Source organism: Thalia democratica, chromosome 6, assembly GCF_965202585.1.
Source record: "Thalia democratica chromosome 6, ktThaDemo2.hap1.1, whole genome shotgun sequence".
Classification (NCBI taxonomy): Eukaryota; Metazoa; Chordata; class Thaliacea; order Salpida; family Salpidae; genus Thalia; species Thalia democratica.
Window position 1 is genome coordinate 54,660,587 of NC_139170.1, and position 21,789 is coordinate 54,682,375.

A 21,789-nucleotide genomic window follows, 5' to 3' on the forward strand; every position below is an offset into this window, starting at 1 on the left:
TTATTAAGTTCTCAATTTAGGATTGAAGAGCAATGTTTTGATTTTTTTAAAAACAAGTACAAAGATCTTAACTTCTAGGAGAAGAATTAATATAGTTTATAATTTCGAGGATTTAATTAGTAAACTAAGTTTCGGTCAAAGACCTCGTCAGTACTTATATATAATCTAGAAAGATATATTTAACAATCAACCTATAGATAAAATTTTGTTTGTTTTTTTTTAAATGAAAATTTATTTTTGTTTAATTTTTTAAATACTATTTTCCATAACTGTTAAATCTTCAGTAAGTTTTGCAACAAAAGCAACCTCAAAAAAATTTACTAAAAAATTTAAACTATTTGTAACTATCCAACTGTTCAGATTTTTTTTTTGTTCAAACTTATTGTATAAACTTTGTTATTAACTACTTCTGTAAAAAATATACTATCAATCATATAAATTTTTAACAATCATACTCAAAAAGTATTTAAACTAAAAAAATATTAAAATTAAATAAGATAGAAAAAAATAACAAACTTTTTAACAATGTATCAAAATAAAAATTGAAAATATCATATTATCATCCTAGTTTTATTCTTCATTTTAGAAAAATATAAAACAATAGATAGTATATATAAAAAAACTTTCATAACTTTTCAAAAGTAGACTCAAGTATCCTATTTCAATAAAAAAAATTAAAAACTAATAAAACATAAGTTAGACAAAACTAAAACTTAATTAATAAAGTGCTAGAAATTTTTTTTAATCAAAAGTATCTTTGAAGAAGCACAATCAGTAACAAAACATCAACAGAAGTATATCTAAACATTGAGATTCAAGGAAATTTTTTAAATATATATAACGTAAGATATTTTTGTACAAATGAAAATTTAAAACATAAAGTATTTAATAGGTTTTAAAATAACCAAAAAAGACGAAGTAGAAAAATCTATTGAAAAGATGTATAAGTAACTTTTTTGTAAGTTTTAGTTTATCAATCTAAAAGGTTAACTTTAAACTTATGATTTTATGTTTAAGTCAAACCAACTATAAAAAACATTCATCTAAATTTTTATGCAAACATAAAAAATACTTTAAAATACTAAACTAGGTAAAAGCAAGAAAATGGTGAGAGCCAACAATTATTTAGAGACAGTTTAAAATAAATTCCTAAACAATAAAAACTGTAACAATAATTAGGTAAACTTTCGAAGTTTTTTTTAAAAATAGAAACAATAACTCTCATTAAAGGTAAACAAGTAACATCTTTTTAACTAACTTTCAACAACTACTTAGGAGTTACACAGATTTTAATTATTTTTTAGTTATCTTTAAAAAAACAAAAACTATAATAAAAACCATATCTAGTAAACATTTCCATCTAAGTAACAAAAATATCCAAACAAAAAAAAACTTTAATAAATTAAGAAAAACTTTAAATATTTTTTTTTTAATTAGAACTAACAAAACAACACTTCTGAAAAGAGAAATTTGGAAAACACTAATGTAATTTGAATTGTTTAAATTTCAAGTTTTTTGTCTCAATTCCAGAAAAGCAAAAAAAATCACAATAAATTTAACCTAAGTAAAAAAAATCCACAAACTAAAAGCAAACGCAAAGCAATCTTACTTAGAAGTATTGCAATTTAACTTTTTTTTTTCTTGGAAAAGTAAAAAAAAACATCATCTAATTTAATCTGACAATAATCCAACGTAAAAAATCACAAAAATGTGCTTTCTGCTTTGTAAAGTTATTCAATTTAAATTTGTTTTTTAATTTCTCATTAAAAAACATTAACTCACAATTAATTTAAATTACATTAATTCACATAACAAATGAGCTTTTAGTATATATTTTTAATTTTAACCTGTTTACTTTCAAAAAAACTATTAATTTAATTCAACCTAGGTAATACTCAAAAAAACGAAAACCATAACAAAAGAAAATTATCAAAATCGATTTCAACCTAGGCAATACTCTAAACACAAAAATCATCAATTTTAATAACAAAATAATTTGCAAAGATCATAAGGCATGATTTTTTTGTTCGTGCTTCTTCAACGCCTTGGAACTTCTGAATTCCTTCCCGCATTTCGAACACGTGTGTTTGGGTGCAAAGTGGACCTAGATAAAAAACAATTTCAACTTGAGTAATAGAAAATACAATTAAATTACATACGTTTGTTTGTTAACCTCATGTGTGCTTAGGTTCAATATGAACCTACATAAAACAAAATTTTAACTTGAGTAACAGACTAAACAACTAATAGAGGTTCGAAATAATTAAGAAATTTAATAAATTATTATAATAATATAAATAGTTAACCTGCATATGTGATCGTAGTTGGTCTTTTGTTTTGAAGTATTTGTCGTTCGGGCATATCTGGCATTTGTGAGTCTTCACTTCACTGTGCGTTGCCTGAAACATTTGCAATTTTAGTTTGACTTTAGAAGATTTTTATAATTTTTTTACCATTTTGAGGCTTTGAAAATAGGGAGTTTTGTAAATTTGGTCAATTTTCCTGACTTTTTTTTCAAAAACACCCATTTTTTCCTAAATTTGTGGCAGCCCAAATTTTAAAACATTATAGTCTAAAAAACAGTATTTTACAAGGTTAATGTTATGTTTGAAATGATCAAAAAACTGAACAATAAAGTAAACATATGCACTAAATAATAAAACTTTATTAAAAAAAAAATTTTAATAAAAACTGATGCAGTAAAAACAGTATAGAGTATAAAAACAGCTTTAATCTGTTGAATATAAATTGTTTATGAAGTTCGAATAAATGATAATGATTAATTAAAACTGTGTTTATAAAATGTGGTTTATTGCATATGTCTGGCGTCAAAAAAATATCTTTGTAGTTGTGAAATTTTTATATTTTTAGTGAAAAACTAAAATCTTTATAAAATTATTTTTAAGTAAACTATTTAAACCTCTATTTAAAACTAGTTTACCTGTACAGCCTAGTTAAAAAAATTGCTACTTAAACAAATCTTATATAAAAACTCAAGTGGTTAGCTAAAAAGTATTAATTCAAAAAATGTTTTTTTTTAATGTTTTTCAACTCTACTTGGTTCAAACAAAAAATAATAAACTTTTTGTTGTACAGTTGAGTTTTTTTAACAATTTATTTCTTAAATATTATAAAACTTTATAACAATATATTATTTAATCAAAATTTAAAATAATGGATTTTTTTTAAACGTTAACTTAAGGATTTATATAATTAGACTCTTAATTTGCATAAAATTACAACTTAAAATTTTTTTTATATTTATAAGTGTAAGCACTACTATTTTTTGTCTTATATTAAAGTTTTATTTTGCATTATAATTTTCTTAAAACCTCAAAATAAAACTGATACTAGCAAATAAATTACCATTTTTTTAGAAATTAAGAAATGTTTTGATAAAATTTTCTTAGTAATTAAACTCAAAAAAAAAAGGGAATTAAATCATTTAAATAGAAAAAAATAACATTATGCTACTATTTCAAAAAAACAACAGCCTGATTTAGACTGACGCATATGAACCCTGTAGTTACTCAAAAATATATTTATTATAACAAAAGTAAAACTTTTAAAAAACAATTTGCATTGTGGTTTTTCAACAACTTCAACAAATTAATTTATTACTTTTTTTTTTAATTACTTTTAAAAGAAAAGCCATACTTCAAACTACTGTACTACATAGAAAAAAGTATATTGAATCAGAAAACTTTCATATGGCAATCAACAAAATTTAGATTAATTTAGTTGATATATTCTTAATAGTTTGTTTAAAAATTGAATGAGGTCATTTGAAATATATAATAAAAAGTAAATTGAATCAGTTACTAAGCCAATCTTTTCAAAAATATTTATCTGGAAATTAAAACATTTTCAATATTTTATTTTTGGTTTACCTGACATGTTATTAATAATTTCTATTTAGTATTTAAACTTATAAAAATATTTAACTTCAATATTGCATAAACAGCTCTGAGAAACATACATTTTTGTAGTTTAAATTAATTTTGAAAAATAGTTTAAGAAAAGTTTGTATACAAAAATTAAGCCCTCGCCTAAAAGTTTGTATACAGTAAAAAAACATACTTATATAGTAACAAAAGATGCTATAGTGCCAGTCACATGCAATAATTCAACTTATAGCAGTAAATATTCACTTTTTACAAATTTTTTGACTTTACTAGCAATTTAAAGAATTTGATTTTTTTAAATTGTATTATTACTACTTCACACATAATAATAGTTAATAACGTGATTGAAAAACACATTGATAAAAACTCAATTAAGTGTATAAAAAATATCAAAACAAAAGTATTTTTTATTAACAACATCTGCATTTTTTTAGTATTTGTTATATACATAGCACATAAGTGTGCATTAAATAACTTTGTGTAGATTAATATTTCTTATAATTTTTTCTTACATTCCATTCACACATAGTATTGCTAGCTTTCTTAAAAAACTTTGATTTTTTTCCAATTTATACAAGAATTTATACCCTAACATATTAGAGCCAAATTTGAAACTAAAAAAAATCAACTGACAGCTAATGCTTTTAAAATAAGATAATTTTTTTAAGAATGCTTTATCTTATCAGACGGTCATTCTGGTTAAAGCTTTTTAGTTTACAAAATAAATAAAGTTAAAATTAGTACATTATAATTAAAACCTGATGCTTCTTGAGGTGGTGTTTCTGTGTGAACTTCCTCCCACAAGTTTCGCACTCATAAGGCTTCTCACCGGAGTGAGTTCTGAAATAAATATATATCATACTTTATTATTTATCATTATTATATTTGCAGATTGTTCGTCATTTGAAACTAAATATACACCTTGAGTGAGTTCTGTAGTAAAGATATAGAGCTTATAGCATAATAATATATTACTTATTGTCTTTACAGATTGTTCATTATTTGAAACTAAATAAACTCAACAAAGTAAACAAGGAATTATTCTTTACCTGTAGTGCTTATCAAGGTGTGATTTGCACTGGAAGTACTTGAAACACACATCACACTGGTAATTGTGGTGTTTCTTCTTCTTAGTAGGAGATGGGGTCTCTTCAAACATGCTGCTAGTTGTTGTGTCTGTATGGTGTTTTGTTTTAAACTAGTAGAAATTGTATTGTTTTTTTAAATAAGATTAATCCTTGGAATTATAAATAGTTTTTTATGGCATATAAAAGTATCTTATAATGTTTACTCAAAACTTTGAAACAAAAGTCAATGTTAATTTTTAAAAAGAAAAATGTTCTACCCCCCTCTATGCCCTTAACTATCAATACTAATTTCTTCTTTTTTGCCACACGCGGTGTGTACTCTTGCAACATGGTAACTGTGGTGAAGTCTGAGTAAATCGTTATTCTAAATATGCTTTAGCTTGTAATTTAAAATCAAAATAAAATATATTGAAACTGGTAGAATTTTAGAGTTTGGAGTATGTTTTTTCAAAATTAGTAGTATTGGATGATAATAACAGAGTGATTTAAAACATTGTTATCAATAAGCATTTGTTTTTAACTTAAACCTTGTAACAAGTAGTTTGTGATGAAGTTTGTAGGAGTTTTTTTGTTTTTGAGCTAGTAGAGACTGTAGTAAATGATTTTTTATAATCAGCAATAGTTATCACAATTTTTTAATAACTATAATACTTAAATTTAAATAAATAATATTCAATTTTTATCTTAATATTTAGTTTACCAAATAAAATGAAAAACTAACAAACAAAATTTAAATAAAATATACTTAATATAATTATTTTAACAAGTGTAATTTTTCTAAATAACTTATACAGTACTATATACAAATAATTACTATTTAGCATGAAATATAGTCCAATTTAAAACTAAATTACAAGGTGTTTAGTATAAAAAAGATATTACTACTCGAACTATTCTTAATTTTATAGATGGCCATTTATATAATTTTTTAGTTATCTAAGGCCTTGTTTTTTAAAAGTTGATCCTATTTTGTATTGTTTTACATGAGCTATCAGATTTTTTTGAGATACAAGCAACCAAAATCAGTGACCTCAATAGGTTCCTAATGGAAGGTGCAAACTAAAAACGCAAAAAAAAGAGTATTTCACTAAAATCTATTTTCTCCTTTATTTTCAACAATTTTTTTTTGAATTTTCTCAGTAAGTCCATTACTGATATTTAAATATATTCTATGCAAAAACTTTTTGAACTAAAAAAACTATTAAAAATCCAACAATTTCTTTTATCTACATACTTAAGTTTTTAATATTTTTCAAAACCCAACATTCAAAGTCTTGTTTAGATTTTTAGATGATAAAAAGCATGTTTTCTGAACTTTTAGGTTTTTAGCTTAAAAAATTAAGAAAAAGATAGATTTAGTGAATTTATAAATTTCCAAGAAAATTGACCTTGATAGAATTGTGTACATACATTAAATTTGGTTGTAGTTTATACTTCAAGCTTTCATATAAGAGCCAGTGTAATTTTTTGAAAAAATAAATTTGACCCCCCTCCCCTATTGGCTATAATTAAATTAACATTACTGTATAGTCATTTTGGTTTATTTGGTATTGAAATTTTGATAGTTAAAATAATTATATAATAACCTTCTTTAAAAATATACTCAAAAAACAAAAATTAAAAGTATAATATATTACTTTTTGGTATAACAAGTTATTTGGAATAAATAGTTGTTTTTTGGTCTAAAAAATAGTTGCACTTTCCACTATTGGTCATAAAAAACCACTTTGAAAGTTTTAGTAAAATCACATTCAAATTTAGTTTTTTTTACTATGCACACAAAATAAAATTTAACAACAGTTTCTTAGCTAAAATTAAAGATAAAAGTTTAAATTTTATGAAAAATTTAATAAATTAAATTCACTACTAATTAGTAACACTTTTTCTTTATTTTTGTTTCAATAGATAGTAAATTCTTAGATAGGGTAGGCAACAACACTGAATACTACAAAAGTATCAAAGCATTAATGTACTTATTCTAATAAATTATTACATACTTTTTATCAAACTTTATTATTTATAAAGCTAAGCAACAACTTACTTTTAGACTTTGAAGTAAGACTTTGTTGGATTTGCAGTAAAGATGGTCGGTCATCCATATTGTTGAAACTGGAAACTATTTTGGAGCGAACACTTTCTTGAGCTAAGTTTGACAGACTGTCTTGAACTGTTATATAAAGTACTATAATAGGAAAACAATAGTTCTTCACTAAAAATGAACAAGTTTTTTTAATGCTTAATGTATTTTTTTTAAACATTTTTGAAGCTATGCAGAGTTAAATGCATTTTTAATATCGTAATTGAATGAACAAATAGACATTTAATAACACAAAAGTCTATTTTAATTTTATCTTATTTAATTTTTTGTATATTTGAAATTTGAATTTGTGAGCACAAAGCTTAACTTTAACTAATTTATTTTTTAAATTGGCAATTAATTTATCACTATCCTTAAATTTTAAGTTTTCACTTTATCAAAAAATAAACACATATTTTTCTTACTTTGAGAAGAAAACATACTTTGATTTGAAGTGTTTGCATCAGCCAAATCACTGTGGTTTTCCATAGAATCGTCCAAGTCCATTATATTTCCACCCTTCATTAGTGGACTGACCTTTCCATAATCTAAAGTGGTATTTGTATTTTGTTGTAGTTATATAAACTACAATAACATTAAAACTGTAAAAATTAAGTTATAAAACATTAATTGATAGTTTTTTAAAAACACAAATTTTATGGAACATTGAAAAAAAATTCTGTATTAGGATTAATTTTGAAATCATTATTTAAAAGGTAGTTTAGTTTATTTAAAGTGTAGTTATTAATTTTAAGTCACAATAAATAATTGAATAACTTATCTAAGTGTTAAAATCAAAAAAAACAGGGTGACTTTTGTATCATGATTAACTGTAATTGTTATATAATAATTTTAAAAGCCTACATATGAAAAATAAAATTCAAATTAAAAATAAAACATACTTAAAACACTTAACTAATCTTCAGTAAACAAACTTATGTTAATTCTTTTTTTACGAAATTTCAGGGTATGTAAAACTTCTTTAAAAAGACAAATATAATTCAAAAAAAAATAAGCATCTCAATTTCAACAAAGCTATAAAACGTTTTATACTTAAAAGTACAAAGCTTACTCCTTTAAATATAACAAAACAATTCTTACTTTTTGACATATTCATCAGCATGTCATTGATATCAGTGTTTTGATCTGAAATTTTATCAGCAAGCTTGGTTCCATTACAACTGTCAGAAGCATTCAATGCACTTTCTATAAAATAAACATTTGTCAAACATCTGTATTGAATTTTTTAAACAAAACTCTTACCAGACTCAATGGCTTTCTGCAGCAGTTGAGCACTCAGTGATTCAAAATCAATCTCTTCAGAGTTTTTCAACACAGAGAGGTCATCTGACTTTTTACTGACTTCAGCTGATCCATTTGTAAAATTGGTTGTATTGTCTAAATATAAGTGATAAGTGTTTCTAATAAAAACATGTTATTGCAATATTTCATGAATATATTCATAAAACAAATTGCTGCTATATTACTAAGCCAAATTAGTAGTATTACGTTTTTTACCAAAAATTACTTTAATATAATCTAACAGTAATGTTTTGTTTGCTGTGGTATATTTAAATACTCATTATAAACAAACAACTTTAATTGAAAAAAATTTATGCTCAAAAATTTTTAAGCCACTTTGTAAAAAGCAATGCTTTAATCACAAACATGTTTTAAATGCAACTACTAACCGTGTTTGCTGGAAATTTCTTCAGTATCTTTTTCAGACTTTGTATCTTCTTCAGACAATTTTTCAATAACTGGATAAGAATCTTCCCATTGTAGTCTATGTATTTTAATATGTTACAAGACCAAATATATTCCATAAATGTTTTGTTTTAATAACTGTTATATTTTCAATTTAAAACAATAAATTTAATCTATTTTACACTTAATAAATTTATCTTAAAGCTAGGAAGTCACTACTTAATTAAATATGAATTTTATTTTAAAAAAACATGACTCTTTTTGTATGAAAATTTTTAGATTAAAATTAAAAACACCCCAAAAAATATGACTTTGAACAAAATAAAATAGTTAATGCTGAAATGTAATATTATAAGCTTACTTTAAGCTTTTGGACCTCAATACCCTCTCAACTAAGTCAATCTTTTTCAAAAGATCAATATTGCTTTTCACTAAAATCTTGTTTTCTAGCTCTAGTCTGTCATTTGTATTTTGAATCAGTGTGTTCTCCGTATTTTGATTTTCTATGAGAGACTTTAAACCAGTCAATAGTATATTTGCTTGGTCTAAACCTAAAATTTGTTGTTTTTATTAGTTGTCTATATAAAAAATAAAAAAAAAATTAATTAACAGTAATAAATTAGTAGTGTTTTTCTTATATTAGTATAGTTGTAATAAGTGAATGTATATAAAGCTTAGCAACCATATAACATATAAAAAAAACCTATATAAATTGTAAATCAATTAGTTGTTATAATTTTAACTTGCATTTGGATAATAGTGCAATTTTATTTTATATACTAATTATAGGTGTAACCGAATGACTATTAACCAAAAAACAGAAAATTAGTTGTGTTATTTATCAAATGTCTTCTGAAAGGGGGCAACTGCTATTGGTTAAATATTATTTACAAAGCTACAGTTGACTTATCATGAGACAAAATTGTATATCAGATGGTGTTCAACTCAGTTCAGATAAAGAGACACTAAAACCAATAAAATAATCTAAATTGTATGTATACAAAAATGATACTTTATTTTAAAAGTATGTTTTCAGCTTAAAGCCAAAGACATTGACATGAGAGGTAAAAAAACTTAAACAGTTGATAGTAAAAACTGGTTAGTTTGCAACATATATAAAGCAATCACCGTCGTTAACATACTAAAAGGCAAAAAGTGCCTAAACAAAAGGAACATATCTATGTCCAACATTGAGGATAAAAAAAAACATTATTATAGTTCAACAAGTTTATAACTTAATCAATGATATTTTCAACAACCACTTTTTGAGTTTTAATAGTTTTGTCTTTTTTGTTATGTCTTGTACTTACTTTAAAATAAGATCAAAATGTTTTTTGATACTTTTAGTACAACTTAGTAAAAATTGCTGTGTATTTTCCAATAATTTAAATCAATAACTAAGTATCTTGAAAGCAAACCTCAAAATAGATTCAAGTACAAGTTTTTTCTGTGAATACTAAATTTTTTAATTAATGATACCTTTTAATTTAAAGTTTATATAACAACTAAATTCTTAACAAATTGAAAAACAAAGTAAAAGTAAAATCTATTTTTTTAAATAAACAAAGAGTTTTATCTTAAGTTTAGAAATTTGTTTCAGTAATTACTGTAAATAAGTTTTTAAGTATCTTAGAACTACTCTTTTAAGAAAAAATGTCAAATAATTAAGTTTATTATAATTACTTATAAACTAAATAGAAAAACTTACGCTCAAACAAATGAGTCCCTTTTCCAAAGTTATCCATTTTAAAACAGTCTACACTATGCTCTATTTAAAATATTTATTTCAATTTCCGATTATACTATGTTTCAAAAGTTCAACAACTAATCCTTAAATAAGTGCTGCTAGTTTTTATGTAATGTAGCTAAATTAAAACTAAATTATGACAAAAATTGTTTGCCAAGTTTAAAAAATGTTCCACTAAAAAAAAACTTATCAATTTACTTAAACATTTTGCAATACTAATTTTGAATAAACTTGCATGGTTTATTTAAAAAAATATTGCTTAAAACTCTTTACTATATATATAAAACAAATTAATTTTAAAGTTATAAGATAGTTTTCATTTATATAGTTTGGAAGTAATTTTTTTTTTATTATCTGTTGACTATTTATAAACTCATAAATGTCACTTAATCATTGAAAAATTCTTTTTGCACAACTTTAAAATAAAGTTTGTCCAGTGAATAAGTATAAGAAAATAAGAATAAGTATAAGTTTGCTTTTTAGTGGCCATCCTGTTATATGCGTCAGTACTACTGTTAAAAAAATATATTGATACACAAAAAAACTACCAAAAAAATTGTCAAAGATCTAGTGTACAAAAAAAACATTACAGTTATTGTACATTAGTTGGATACAGTTTAACATCTTGTCCTTGAGGACTACTCACTAAGATTGCATTGTATTTGGCTAATTTAAATTGATAAGTACCAAAATTATGCCATGTGTGAAAGCTGTACATTTTGTTGTGAAGATAACTTCATGGCTATTTTTGGTGATCTTTTCTAAAATGATAATGTGGAGCCCATGGTAGACTATGGTTTCCATGGTCAATATTGGCAGCAATGGCTTAAAAAAGGATGCTTACTTACCATTTTTAAACTTAATTACTATTTTTTTTATGTATGTATAATTACTTATTAAGTTTTGTATTTCTTTTATTTCTATTTTTTCATTATTTTTTTAAATTTAGCTCAAAGTATTAGCTAAAAGCAAATGATGTGCAGCTTGATGACCAAAAGATCTTTCTCCACACCAATCCGTTGACCTTAATTGTGAGAGTTCACAATTTTCAAAAAAGCGCTCAAAAATTTGGTCCAAGTACCTTGTGTACAAAAACACCTTTTGTTTACCAACTTAAGGTGTTAACGACTTTTGGTTACGACCAGTTTAATGTAATGTCCAGGACTTAAGGATTAATCATACACAGGCATTGTTATTGTATCAAAAATGAAGAAGAACTCAAACAATAAAGAGAGTGCCAAAACTGAACAAGTAGAACAAAAACTTAAATCTTAAAATAGATTTACAAAAGATTGTTCAACAATTTGTAACTTATTTGATGTTTTATTATATTATAATGTGATCATTTTACATATAATTTGTTAAAACATTTTTAATTTTGTTATAGTTCTGGTTAATTCCCATGTAAAACAAGATAGCAAAATGACATTAAAGACAAACTTTAGTTTGGAAGAAATTTAAATCAACTAAACAAGAGTTTTTTTATAACTTTAAAAAAAACCTATGCAAAATTTTTTTTTAATATATCTTCTTCTTTTATCATATTAAAAAATAAGTACTAGCCTGATTAACAACCAAATTAAGATATAAAATAATTAAACTCTGTTAAATTTATTTTAACTTTCCAGTCAAAAATTAGTTAACAAAAGCATTTAAAAATGTGCTCTTTTTCATGTATTAATAAAAGTTTGATTAAAAAAATCGAAATTAGCGATAGTACTTTTACGTATTTTGCTATTTTATTTTATTTTGTTTAATTTTATACGGAATTTATAATCTACAAAAACAAAAACAAAACATACTGTATAACATACTCAAATAAAAAATTGATAATAAAAAAAATGATAACACTATTCTACTTTTTTAAATGTTTGTAAAATTTATTATAACAAAAATGCTGAAGAGGTAACAAGAAATAAGGTTAACATTTAAAATTTTACAATATTTAAGAAGATGTACTATTATAGAAAAATAAATATTTTTGTTTTACATGTTTCCTTTTAAGTTTAAAATATCAATTTGTTTTTTTTTTTGATAATTCTAGTTTTATTTTATAGTTACTATTTTTTAGCATCCTACAAAAATATTTTTTATTTTGAAAATTAATATATATAATAAACTAAAAAATTGTTTAAATTTTAAGAATGTATTATAAATTTATTATTAAATTTTATTTTAAAACCGAAAGTAGTGTGATATTATAAATATCTTACAAATTCTTTAATGACTAGAAGTTTTTTATCATAAATTTCAAAATTGATGGTTTATATTGTTTTTACACAATTTTTAGACAAGAGATTGGCAATAAGCCTTAGCAGGCATTTAGCAGTCTTGAGCAAAAACCTTAGCTTTTGAAGTAAGAAAAAAATGTAATAATTTAAAACTACGCTGTAGTTAAATAAATTTATACTACCAAGTGTTTATAAGTTCTTGTTATAATACTGTTTTTGGTTAACAAAGTTGTTTTTTACTACAACTAATACAACACCAAGAAAATTAACAACATAGGTTATTTTTTATATTGTGGCAGTTTAATCTTAGACAATATTTTAAACTATTAAAGTTTGTAAAAGTCTAAAATGTGCAGTAAGTTTATTTTATTTAACTTAGTTTTAGTTGTGAATTAAAACAGTCTTTTTACTTGTTTTCGTACAAAAAATATTAGATATAATAAATTAGCATTAAGTAATATACATGATAAAGTTAAATCTTTACAATAATCGTTAACTACTGCTCTTAGTTGCTTAATTACATAAAACTGACTGAATATAAATAGTAAGTGCAGTATTTAAAACAAAAGAACCAAGTTAGTTTATATGAATTAATACAGTTGATAAAGAAAATTAGTTTGATATAAAAAACAAAATTTAAAAAAACTTTTGTTTTTCTTAGTTTTTAAAGTAAGTAATGTGTATGTTTTGTGACAAAAGTACAACAACTGATAACAACTGTCCTAGACGAGGCATTAAAAAGTATACAAGAGAATTGCGACTTCATAATCGAAAGCTTTTTTGTGCACTAGGTCCAATGACCAATTGTTTTGAGCACTTCATGAAAACAAAACAAGTCTTTCATAACTTTTTTATAGATATATAAATAAACAAAATAAACTATTGTAGACATGTAAGTAGTGTAGTGTTTATTGTAGTAAACATGAAACACTTTCTTAAAAAAACCTATTCTTCTATAAATATCATAGTATAATTAGAAAAATGTTTTAGAAAAGACTATAGGTTTTGCTTTATTATAATGTGAGTTTAGTAATAATACAATATTTTAATTTTAGTTTAAAGCTGTATAATATATTTAGTACGTAGATAATTTTACGTTTATTGTAGAAATTTGCAAAGTTATTCCATTTTATTACTTGTAGTTGTACCACTACAAAATAACTAACGATTAACAATTGCTGTTTATTCAAAAGAGTACTTTATTTAAGTTAAAAGATAACAAGCTTACTAAATTATTAAATTATTTGTTTGTTTTATAATCAAGTTAAAGAATAAAAGCGTGAAAAAGTTTTTTATACGCTAACAAAATTACTTTTTCAAAAGAAAAAAAACACTTTAAACAAATAAAAACAAAAGTCAAAGTAAAAATAAACGCAAACAAACTATAACTGAATAATAAACATGTATTAAATTTTATATTCAATTAATTATTCTTCACTGTCATCATCAATATTTCCGTCTCCGCTATCTAAAAAGATTATTAAGTTGAAAAAAAGCTTTTGAAACTTTAACATTGTCATTTAAAACCGAAATAAATATATTTTAAAACAAAACTGAAATATATTAAGGTTTTTTTTCGAATAAACCGAAAACTTTCTGAATTTTTTTTAATATTATAAAAATATTGCCTTCTAGTTATTTCATTTACTAAACTAACTATTTATTAATGACAAGTTTAAATTAGGTACATAAACTATGTAGCCAAAAAGTCTATAGTATACATACATTTTGATAACTTTTAACTTGTGAGTTTTTTAAAAGCAGCTAAATTAATAAACAACTTATCAATAGTAATCAACAACTAAAGGAAAATTTACAACAATATTGTTTAACTCGTTAAAGTTTTGAAGTATAAAAATAATATATAGTTTTTACACAATGACCCAAACAACTTTTAAACTAAAAAACTTACTGGATTCCTCCTCCACAACCTCTTCAACGTCTCCCTCGTCCCCAGTACACTCCCCGCAATACTCCCAATCACCTAGCAACCAGCTTCCGGTCTGCCCCGCCGTCAAGCAGAACTCGTGCCCCGTGAACATCTTCATGCAGTCTTCCTGACGCTCCATGCGGACGTCCTTGTAGATCCAGGACACGTCGTACATGAAAGGGGTGCAAGTTTTGTTAGTTCCGAACACACATTCTGGTACAAAGTAAATTTAAAAATTACTGTGTACTTTTGCTTTGTATAAAAATAATAACTCTTGTTAATAAATATTAGTTAGCTTGATATTAGTTTTACATTTCAATATTTTACATTAATAATTATCATAGTTGTTCTGTTAAAATTTTGACGAATGGTGTGCAAGTTATGTTTGTTTTAAGATTAAGATTTGTTTAACTGAAAATATAAAACTGTATTTTCAGTAAAGCAGCTTTTAGTCTCTAAACAAACGATCGGAAATGATTTGTCTAGTCCTCATATATGTTTATTAAACATTTAATGATATTATTTTTAAGTTTTTGTAAAAGTTGCAACTTAATCATTTATTTCAATTAATTAGTCTTTTGAATAACTTAAATCTAAAAGTACTAACTTCATGTTGTTTTAATTTTAAAATAAATTTTTATCTTTGTAATTTTTTTTTGTTTGCATAAACCATTTTACACGAATTTCAAATATATTTATCTGAATTTTAATTTAAGCACTAATTAGCTTTTTGAGCGAAACACTGTTTGCGTAAAAAAAAAGAATTATTTAAAAAGAATATTTTCAATTGTAACACTTAATCAAATTAAATTGGTTTAAATATTGTCTGTTTCGTAAAGATTTTCCGAAATTTTAAATGTAAAATTATTTTGTTGAATATTCAATCTAATATTACAAACAGTAATTTTAATATTTTATTTCTAATAGGTTGTGAATTTTTAGTATTTTTATTTTTATTTTTTGAGTAATTTAAGCTTTTAAGTAGTTACTTACTTTTAAGAAGTAATTAAAAAAAAATTGTGACAATAATTACTGGTTTACAAGTTTTAAACATGCATGATATTATTAAAGTTTAAAATTTCATTGATTGCCGTCGGCTATATTCAGTTTGGTATAACAATTTTGTTATATACTATCATATATAAACACATTGTAAATCAGTTTGTAACAAAAGTCTTGTAAGATGTGTGCAAAAAAACAGTTAAAATTTTTTACATGATTATATCTACACTTATAATACTAAAAAAATGATGCAGTTTAGTACTTAAAAATGTAATACAAAAATACTAGAACTTATAAAAAATTTAAACTGTTTTTGTTTCAGTTGAGCTCGAGCTTAAGTATGTTTTTTTATTTCTAAAACTTACTTCGTACAGCGTATGAACTTCTCAGAGTTGCAAGTAAAACCAAAACGATAGCTATCTTCATATTTTATTATTAATAAGTCACACAGTTTACAACAGTTATCTGTGTATTTTGTTAATAATTGCAAAAAAATCTTTCACTTAATCATTATTCGTTTGTAAGAGTTTAAAAGAAAGCAAATTTAAGCCAGTTTGTTCTTTTACACTTGATAACTTTTAATTGCATTAATGGAAAATACTAAACTGAAAAACTAATATTTTATTTACCGTAAAAAAAAATTATGTTTCAAATGATTTTAAATAAAATGTTATATTTTCAATACATATTGTAAATATATAAAGTAGTAACTTTTGTTGTTAGATGTTTATGTTTAAAGTCAAAAATAGTTGTTTGTTATAAACTATCAGCTTATTATAAGTTTTTTAGATCTTTAATACTTTAAAAACTTTTTTTTGAGTAGGTCAAAGAAAAAACTAAAATAAACTAAAAATTATTAATAAACTAAATTTTATACTTCAATTAAAAACTAGTTTTTAGTTATTCTGTCAAGTTAACAAAATTATTGAGTATATATACATTAAAGACAAAGACAACTCAAAACAGTTGACAAACAACAAAGAAGTTTTTATGATAAACAAAGATAGCTTTGTGGCTTTAACAAGCTACAATAAAAAACGGCTTTTGTCCAATTTAAACAAAAAAAAATATTTTTGTTTTACAAGTCAATAGCAAGTTCAATAAAACTTTTTACTTTAAATTAAAGTAAAAAATACTATATTGTAAAACTAACATTTTTCTTCATACTTAAAATGTTTATATTAATTTTAAAGAAAGTTAAAATTAAAATTATAATAAGCTAAAAATAAAAAGAAGTTTTGTCGATAAAACTAAGTTTTTATGTTGATAGATTAAATTATTCTTAATATCTTTGTATATTTACTGTATTAAAAGTACGCAAGTACATAATAATACCTAGTTAATAAAGACACATATGTTTTGACACTTGCATAAGCAACATTTTCTTAACTTTTATTCAACTCAATAATAAATCACGAATAAAAGGACTTTTAGTTTAAATGAAATAAAAAATGTATAAGCTTTGTTTGTTTTTCTCTTTTAACATTTTTTTTATTAAAACTAACATTATATTAAACTTTACAAACAAAAACTATTTCGGAGTTAAATAAATGCTCGATTATAGTGCCAATATTTTAAATAAGATATGATAATTTTAGATAAAATTGTTTTAATACAATGTTTATTAAAAATTAAAAGCATAACCCTCTTTTTACATTTTTAGCTTTGCTGGATTTATTTAAAATATTATAAACTTTGTAAACAGACTTTTGCTTTATTCCATAAAATCCAATTAAACAAAATAACATAAGTTTTGTATTTTTTAAATTTGTTTTACTTTGTAAAAGCTGACTCCGATATAATAATCATTAAAAAATATATAAATAATTTTAATTACAAACTTTTATTATTTTTAATGACTCTAAAGGTTTTTTAAAAGTAAAATAAATGTTTATTCTAAAATGATAACAAAATTAATTAGTAAAAAAAGGTAAAAGTAATATGTGAAATGAAATAATCTGATCGTTTAGTATATTTTAGGTTAAAACACATACTTGTATATAATTTGTAATACAGTACTATTTATTATTCCTTTGACTAAACATGTTTGTTTTAGTTTATTTAGTTTTTATTTTATTTGTGTCAACACAACACTTAACGAAAATCACACAACAACACAAATGAACGTGTTACTTCAAAAATTAAGTCAATTTATATATTTAAATTTCAATTTTTTGTAAAAGTTTATGATGTTTGTTTTACGGCTTTTGATTTAAAATAAGTTCTGTTAAATTAAAATATGTTAGTAGTTTGTTTATTAAAAAATATATATAACCAATTGAAACTTTGAAAAAACTTTATTCGAAAAACATCAACAAATTAAGAAAAAGTTGCAAAATTCAAACTAAAATGTGTTTATTTAATAATGCTTTAATCAAATTTTTGGTAGTCTGAAACTTTGATCAAGTTATTACATATTTAACTTCTTTAGTTAAACTACTGTACTAGTAATTTGTTTACAAAGCAAATTAATAAATAGAAATATAAATGTTCTTTGTCCTTGAGAAGACGTTAAAAGGTATTGTGGTGTGTGACTCGATAACCGAAAGGTTCTTTATGCACTAGGTTTTAGGACCAAATATTTCGAGCGATTGTTTGTTCAATTAACTATAACTATGGCTAAATCATGAAGTTTTAAAAAATATTTCTTGAAAAATTTCAAATACGTTTTAAACTAAAATTTGACTTTAATGGTTCTCAGATATATTGTTTCACATAGGGATCTACCAGAGCTAAAACAGATTTCATAAAATTTTTCAAAACTTGCTAAATATTTGAGAAAAACTATTTTTTTAAGAAAAAAAATGTACAATATTAATTAGCAACTAAATATTATACATGTAATTTTGTAAACATAATAAAACTGCTAATATCAACAAACTAACAACTTATAATCCAAATTTAATTATCCCTTCAATTATTCAAGATATACTTAACTTTGTTAAGCAATTCTGATTTGTGATATGATGGTAACACTCAGTAGGGTTGCTAAAATCCTGGAAAAACCTTGACTTTAACAATTTAGGCTTAAAATATGGTCGTTTTAATGCTGGACAAAATCTGACTGGACAAAAATTTTCAGCTTGATATTCGACTAAAATTGCAAACTTGCTAAAACTTGAACTGGACAATTTCTAACTTAGTAAAAGCTGACTTTAAAAAAAATTAACTTCCAAGAATATCCTTAATTATAATATATGTTATATAGTTAAATAATTAAATATACATAATTAAATACACTTATAACGTATTAAAAAAATACTAATATATAATTAAATATATATAATTAAATACACTTATAACGTATTAAAAAAATTAAAAATATATTAAAAACAATATAAAAATAAAAATATTCTTTATACTTATAAAAATAATTAACAATATTATAACAAAAAAAATATTAAATATTCTTTTAAACTTAAAAAAATAATTAACAACATCATAACAAAAAATAATAATAACACTGTATAAAATAAATACTAACTAATACTATAACAAAAATATTATTAACAGTATATAAATAAAGAAATTAATATTTGTACACAACTAAAAGTTTTTTTAAACATATAATGAGTAGAAAATAATATTCTCGAAAAAAAAACATAAAATCAATTGTGAATAAAAACATCAAAAACTAGAAAGTATAAAACAAAATATAAAAAATATTAACAAAAATAAATTATTTGATACAGAGTGATATAAAAGTTTGTAACCATTCTCTTTTGAGTTTAGGTTATAGACCTCTTTTTATCAAACTATAATTTATTTACTATTTCTTCGAAATAAAAATTTAAATCAAAAACTTTAAATATTAAGTACTTGTTTTAGTTTTATTTAAATAAAACAAAGTTTAAATTGTTAAAACGCCTGTTTTTACTTTTAAAACTAACGATTTTAGGTATTGTATTAAAATTTTTACGATCTTCTAAACTTTACCTTAAAAAACACGTACATTCGCCTTTTCAAACTATATGTCATTGGAAAAAACATTTTAACACAAAAAGTTGTTAACAAAGTTTGTTGAAAATTTGTATAACTGTTGTTAAATGCATAGTCTAGTAGTTAATTTTTTTTTAATGTTTTATCTTATATATTAAAAGTTTTACGATCTTCTGAACTTCACCTCTAAAAAACACCTACTTTTGCTTTTTTCGAATATAAGCCATCACTAAAAGCATATTTAACTAATAAAATCTCTATAAAAATCGTTCAAATTTCGCACAAATTAATTTAAAGGAATATTCTATTGTATAAATGATTTTTGTTGTTTTTATCAATGTAGTAAAAATTTTACCATCGTCTAAACTTAATCTTCAAGAAAACACCTTTACTACTTTATAAACACCTACATTTGCTTTTTTAAACTATATGCCTTTACAAAAAACATTTTAACACAAAAAGTTGTTTACAAAATTTGCTGAAAATTTGTACAATTGTTGTTAAATGCATAGTCTAGTAGTTAATTTTTTTTAATGTTTTAACTTATGTATTAAAAGTTTTACGATCTTCTGAACTTCACCTCTAAAAAACACGTACATTCGCCTTTTCAAACTATATGCCTTTACAAAAAACATTTTAACACAAAAAGTTGTTCACAAAATTTGTTGAAAATTTGTACAATTGTTGTTAAATGCATAGTCTAGTAGTTAATTTTTTTTTTTAGTGTTTTAACTTATGTATTAAAAGTTTTACGATCTTCTGAACTTCACCTCTAAAAAACACGTACATTCGCCTTTTCAAACTATATGCCTTTACAAAAAACATTTTAACACAAAAAGTTGTTTACAAAATTTGTTGAAAATTTGTACAATTGTTGTTAAATGCATAGTCTAGTAGTTAATTTTTTTTAGTGTTTTAACTTATGTATTAAAAGTTTTACGATCTTCTGAACTTCACCTCTAAAAAACACGTACATTCGCCTTTTCAAACTATATGCCTTTACAAAAAACATTTTAACACAAAAAGTTGTTCACAAAATTTGTTGAAAATTTGTACAATTGTTGTTAAATGCATAGTCTAGTAGTTAATTTTGTTTTAGTGTATTAACTTATGTATTAAAAGTTTTACGATCTTCTGAACTTCACCTCTAAAAAACACCTACTTTTGCTTTTTTCGAATTAAGCCATCACTAAAAGCATTTTTAACCAAAAAATCTTTACAAAAATCGTTCAAATTTCGCACAAACTAATTTGAAGGTATATTCTAGTGTATAAATGATTTTTGTTGTTTTTATCAATGTAGTAAAAATTTTACCATCGTCTAAACTTAATCTTCAAAATAACAATAACCGTGATAGGTCCATCTTGTTTCAACATCGCCATCATCATCTTCTGCATTGTCTTCCTTTTTGCGTTTCTTTTTGTCTATACTTTTATGTTTTTAGGAAGAAAACCACGATTCAAAGGGCTGGCTGTTGAATTTTACCTCTGATTTTGCTATATGTAGAATTATAGCTGTCCAAAGAGGGATATTAGAAGCCCATGTGCGCAAGAAGTATGTCAAAAAATTTTCGAAGTGCATTTTATTTTTAACATTCGATTTTTTTGTATTTTCAATCATTTCCTTTTTTACTTGTAAGTAAATATTCCTATTATCATCTAAAAACGGTGATTTTGCACTGCTAAGCTCATTACAGATATTTTCTTCACTTAGAAATTCTGTAGCTTGGCCTCTATTAAAGCTTCATTAACTTGTGTAAGTGCATCGGCATCTATTTCACATATTTCAGTGATATAATCAATACTTTTTTGAACTGCTTTAGTCAACTTAGGGTTTAATGAAATAACAGCCAAGTTGTAGAAAATTTTCTTTATTAGTTCGTAATCCCGGGCCATCATCATGCGGCACATTGCTACCATAAAATTTTCTTTTACTAAATATGATGCTTCTTTTCTTTCGAAAAATCGCTTCCATGAATGGAGATTGTGGTTGCTACAAATGTGAACAACTGCCTATACAGAATTATTCAATACCTTCATTGAATCACATCGCTCTCTATTATTAATTGCTTCGTAGCAAACTTTTCTGTATAAAATAAGACTCATTTCATTAAATGTTTGACAAACAGCTCCTAATAGTGGAAGGCTATAGTCACACTCTACA

General features: G+C 23.4%; 1 protein-coding gene across 1 annotated transcript; it reads right to left on the reverse strand.

Annotated features, from left to right (window-relative positions):
- Positions 1–1,952: 1,952 nt before the first annotated feature.
- LOC145839385 (uncharacterized) lies at positions 1,953–8,186 on the reverse strand. The gene is made up of 7 exons (XM_082946961.1): positions 8,172–8,186; positions 7,514–7,618; positions 7,035–7,160; positions 4,955–5,081; positions 4,664–4,745; positions 2,307–2,399; positions 1,953–2,104 (listed from the first exon to the last, which is right to left on the reverse strand). The coding sequence occupies exons 1-7, from the start codon at positions 8,179–8,181 to the stop codon at positions 2,006–2,008; spliced, it is 642 nt and encodes a 213-aa protein (XP_082803087.1). The 5' UTR covers positions 8,182–8,186; the 3' UTR covers positions 1,953–2,005.
- Between the last annotated feature and the right edge of the window lie 13,603 nt (positions 8,187–21,789).

Bases quoted from the DNA above. Each gene is read 5' to 3' on its own strand.
- LOC145839385 (XM_082946961.1), bottom strand. The intron at 4,746-4,954 runs GTAAAGAATAAT...TATTTATTTCAG, and splicing joins CACCTTGATAAGCACTACAG to AACTCACTCCGGTGAGAAGC. The intron at 2,105-2,306 runs GTTAACTATTTA...TTTTTTATCTAG, and splicing joins AACTACGATCACATATGCAG to GTCCACTTTGCACCCAAACA.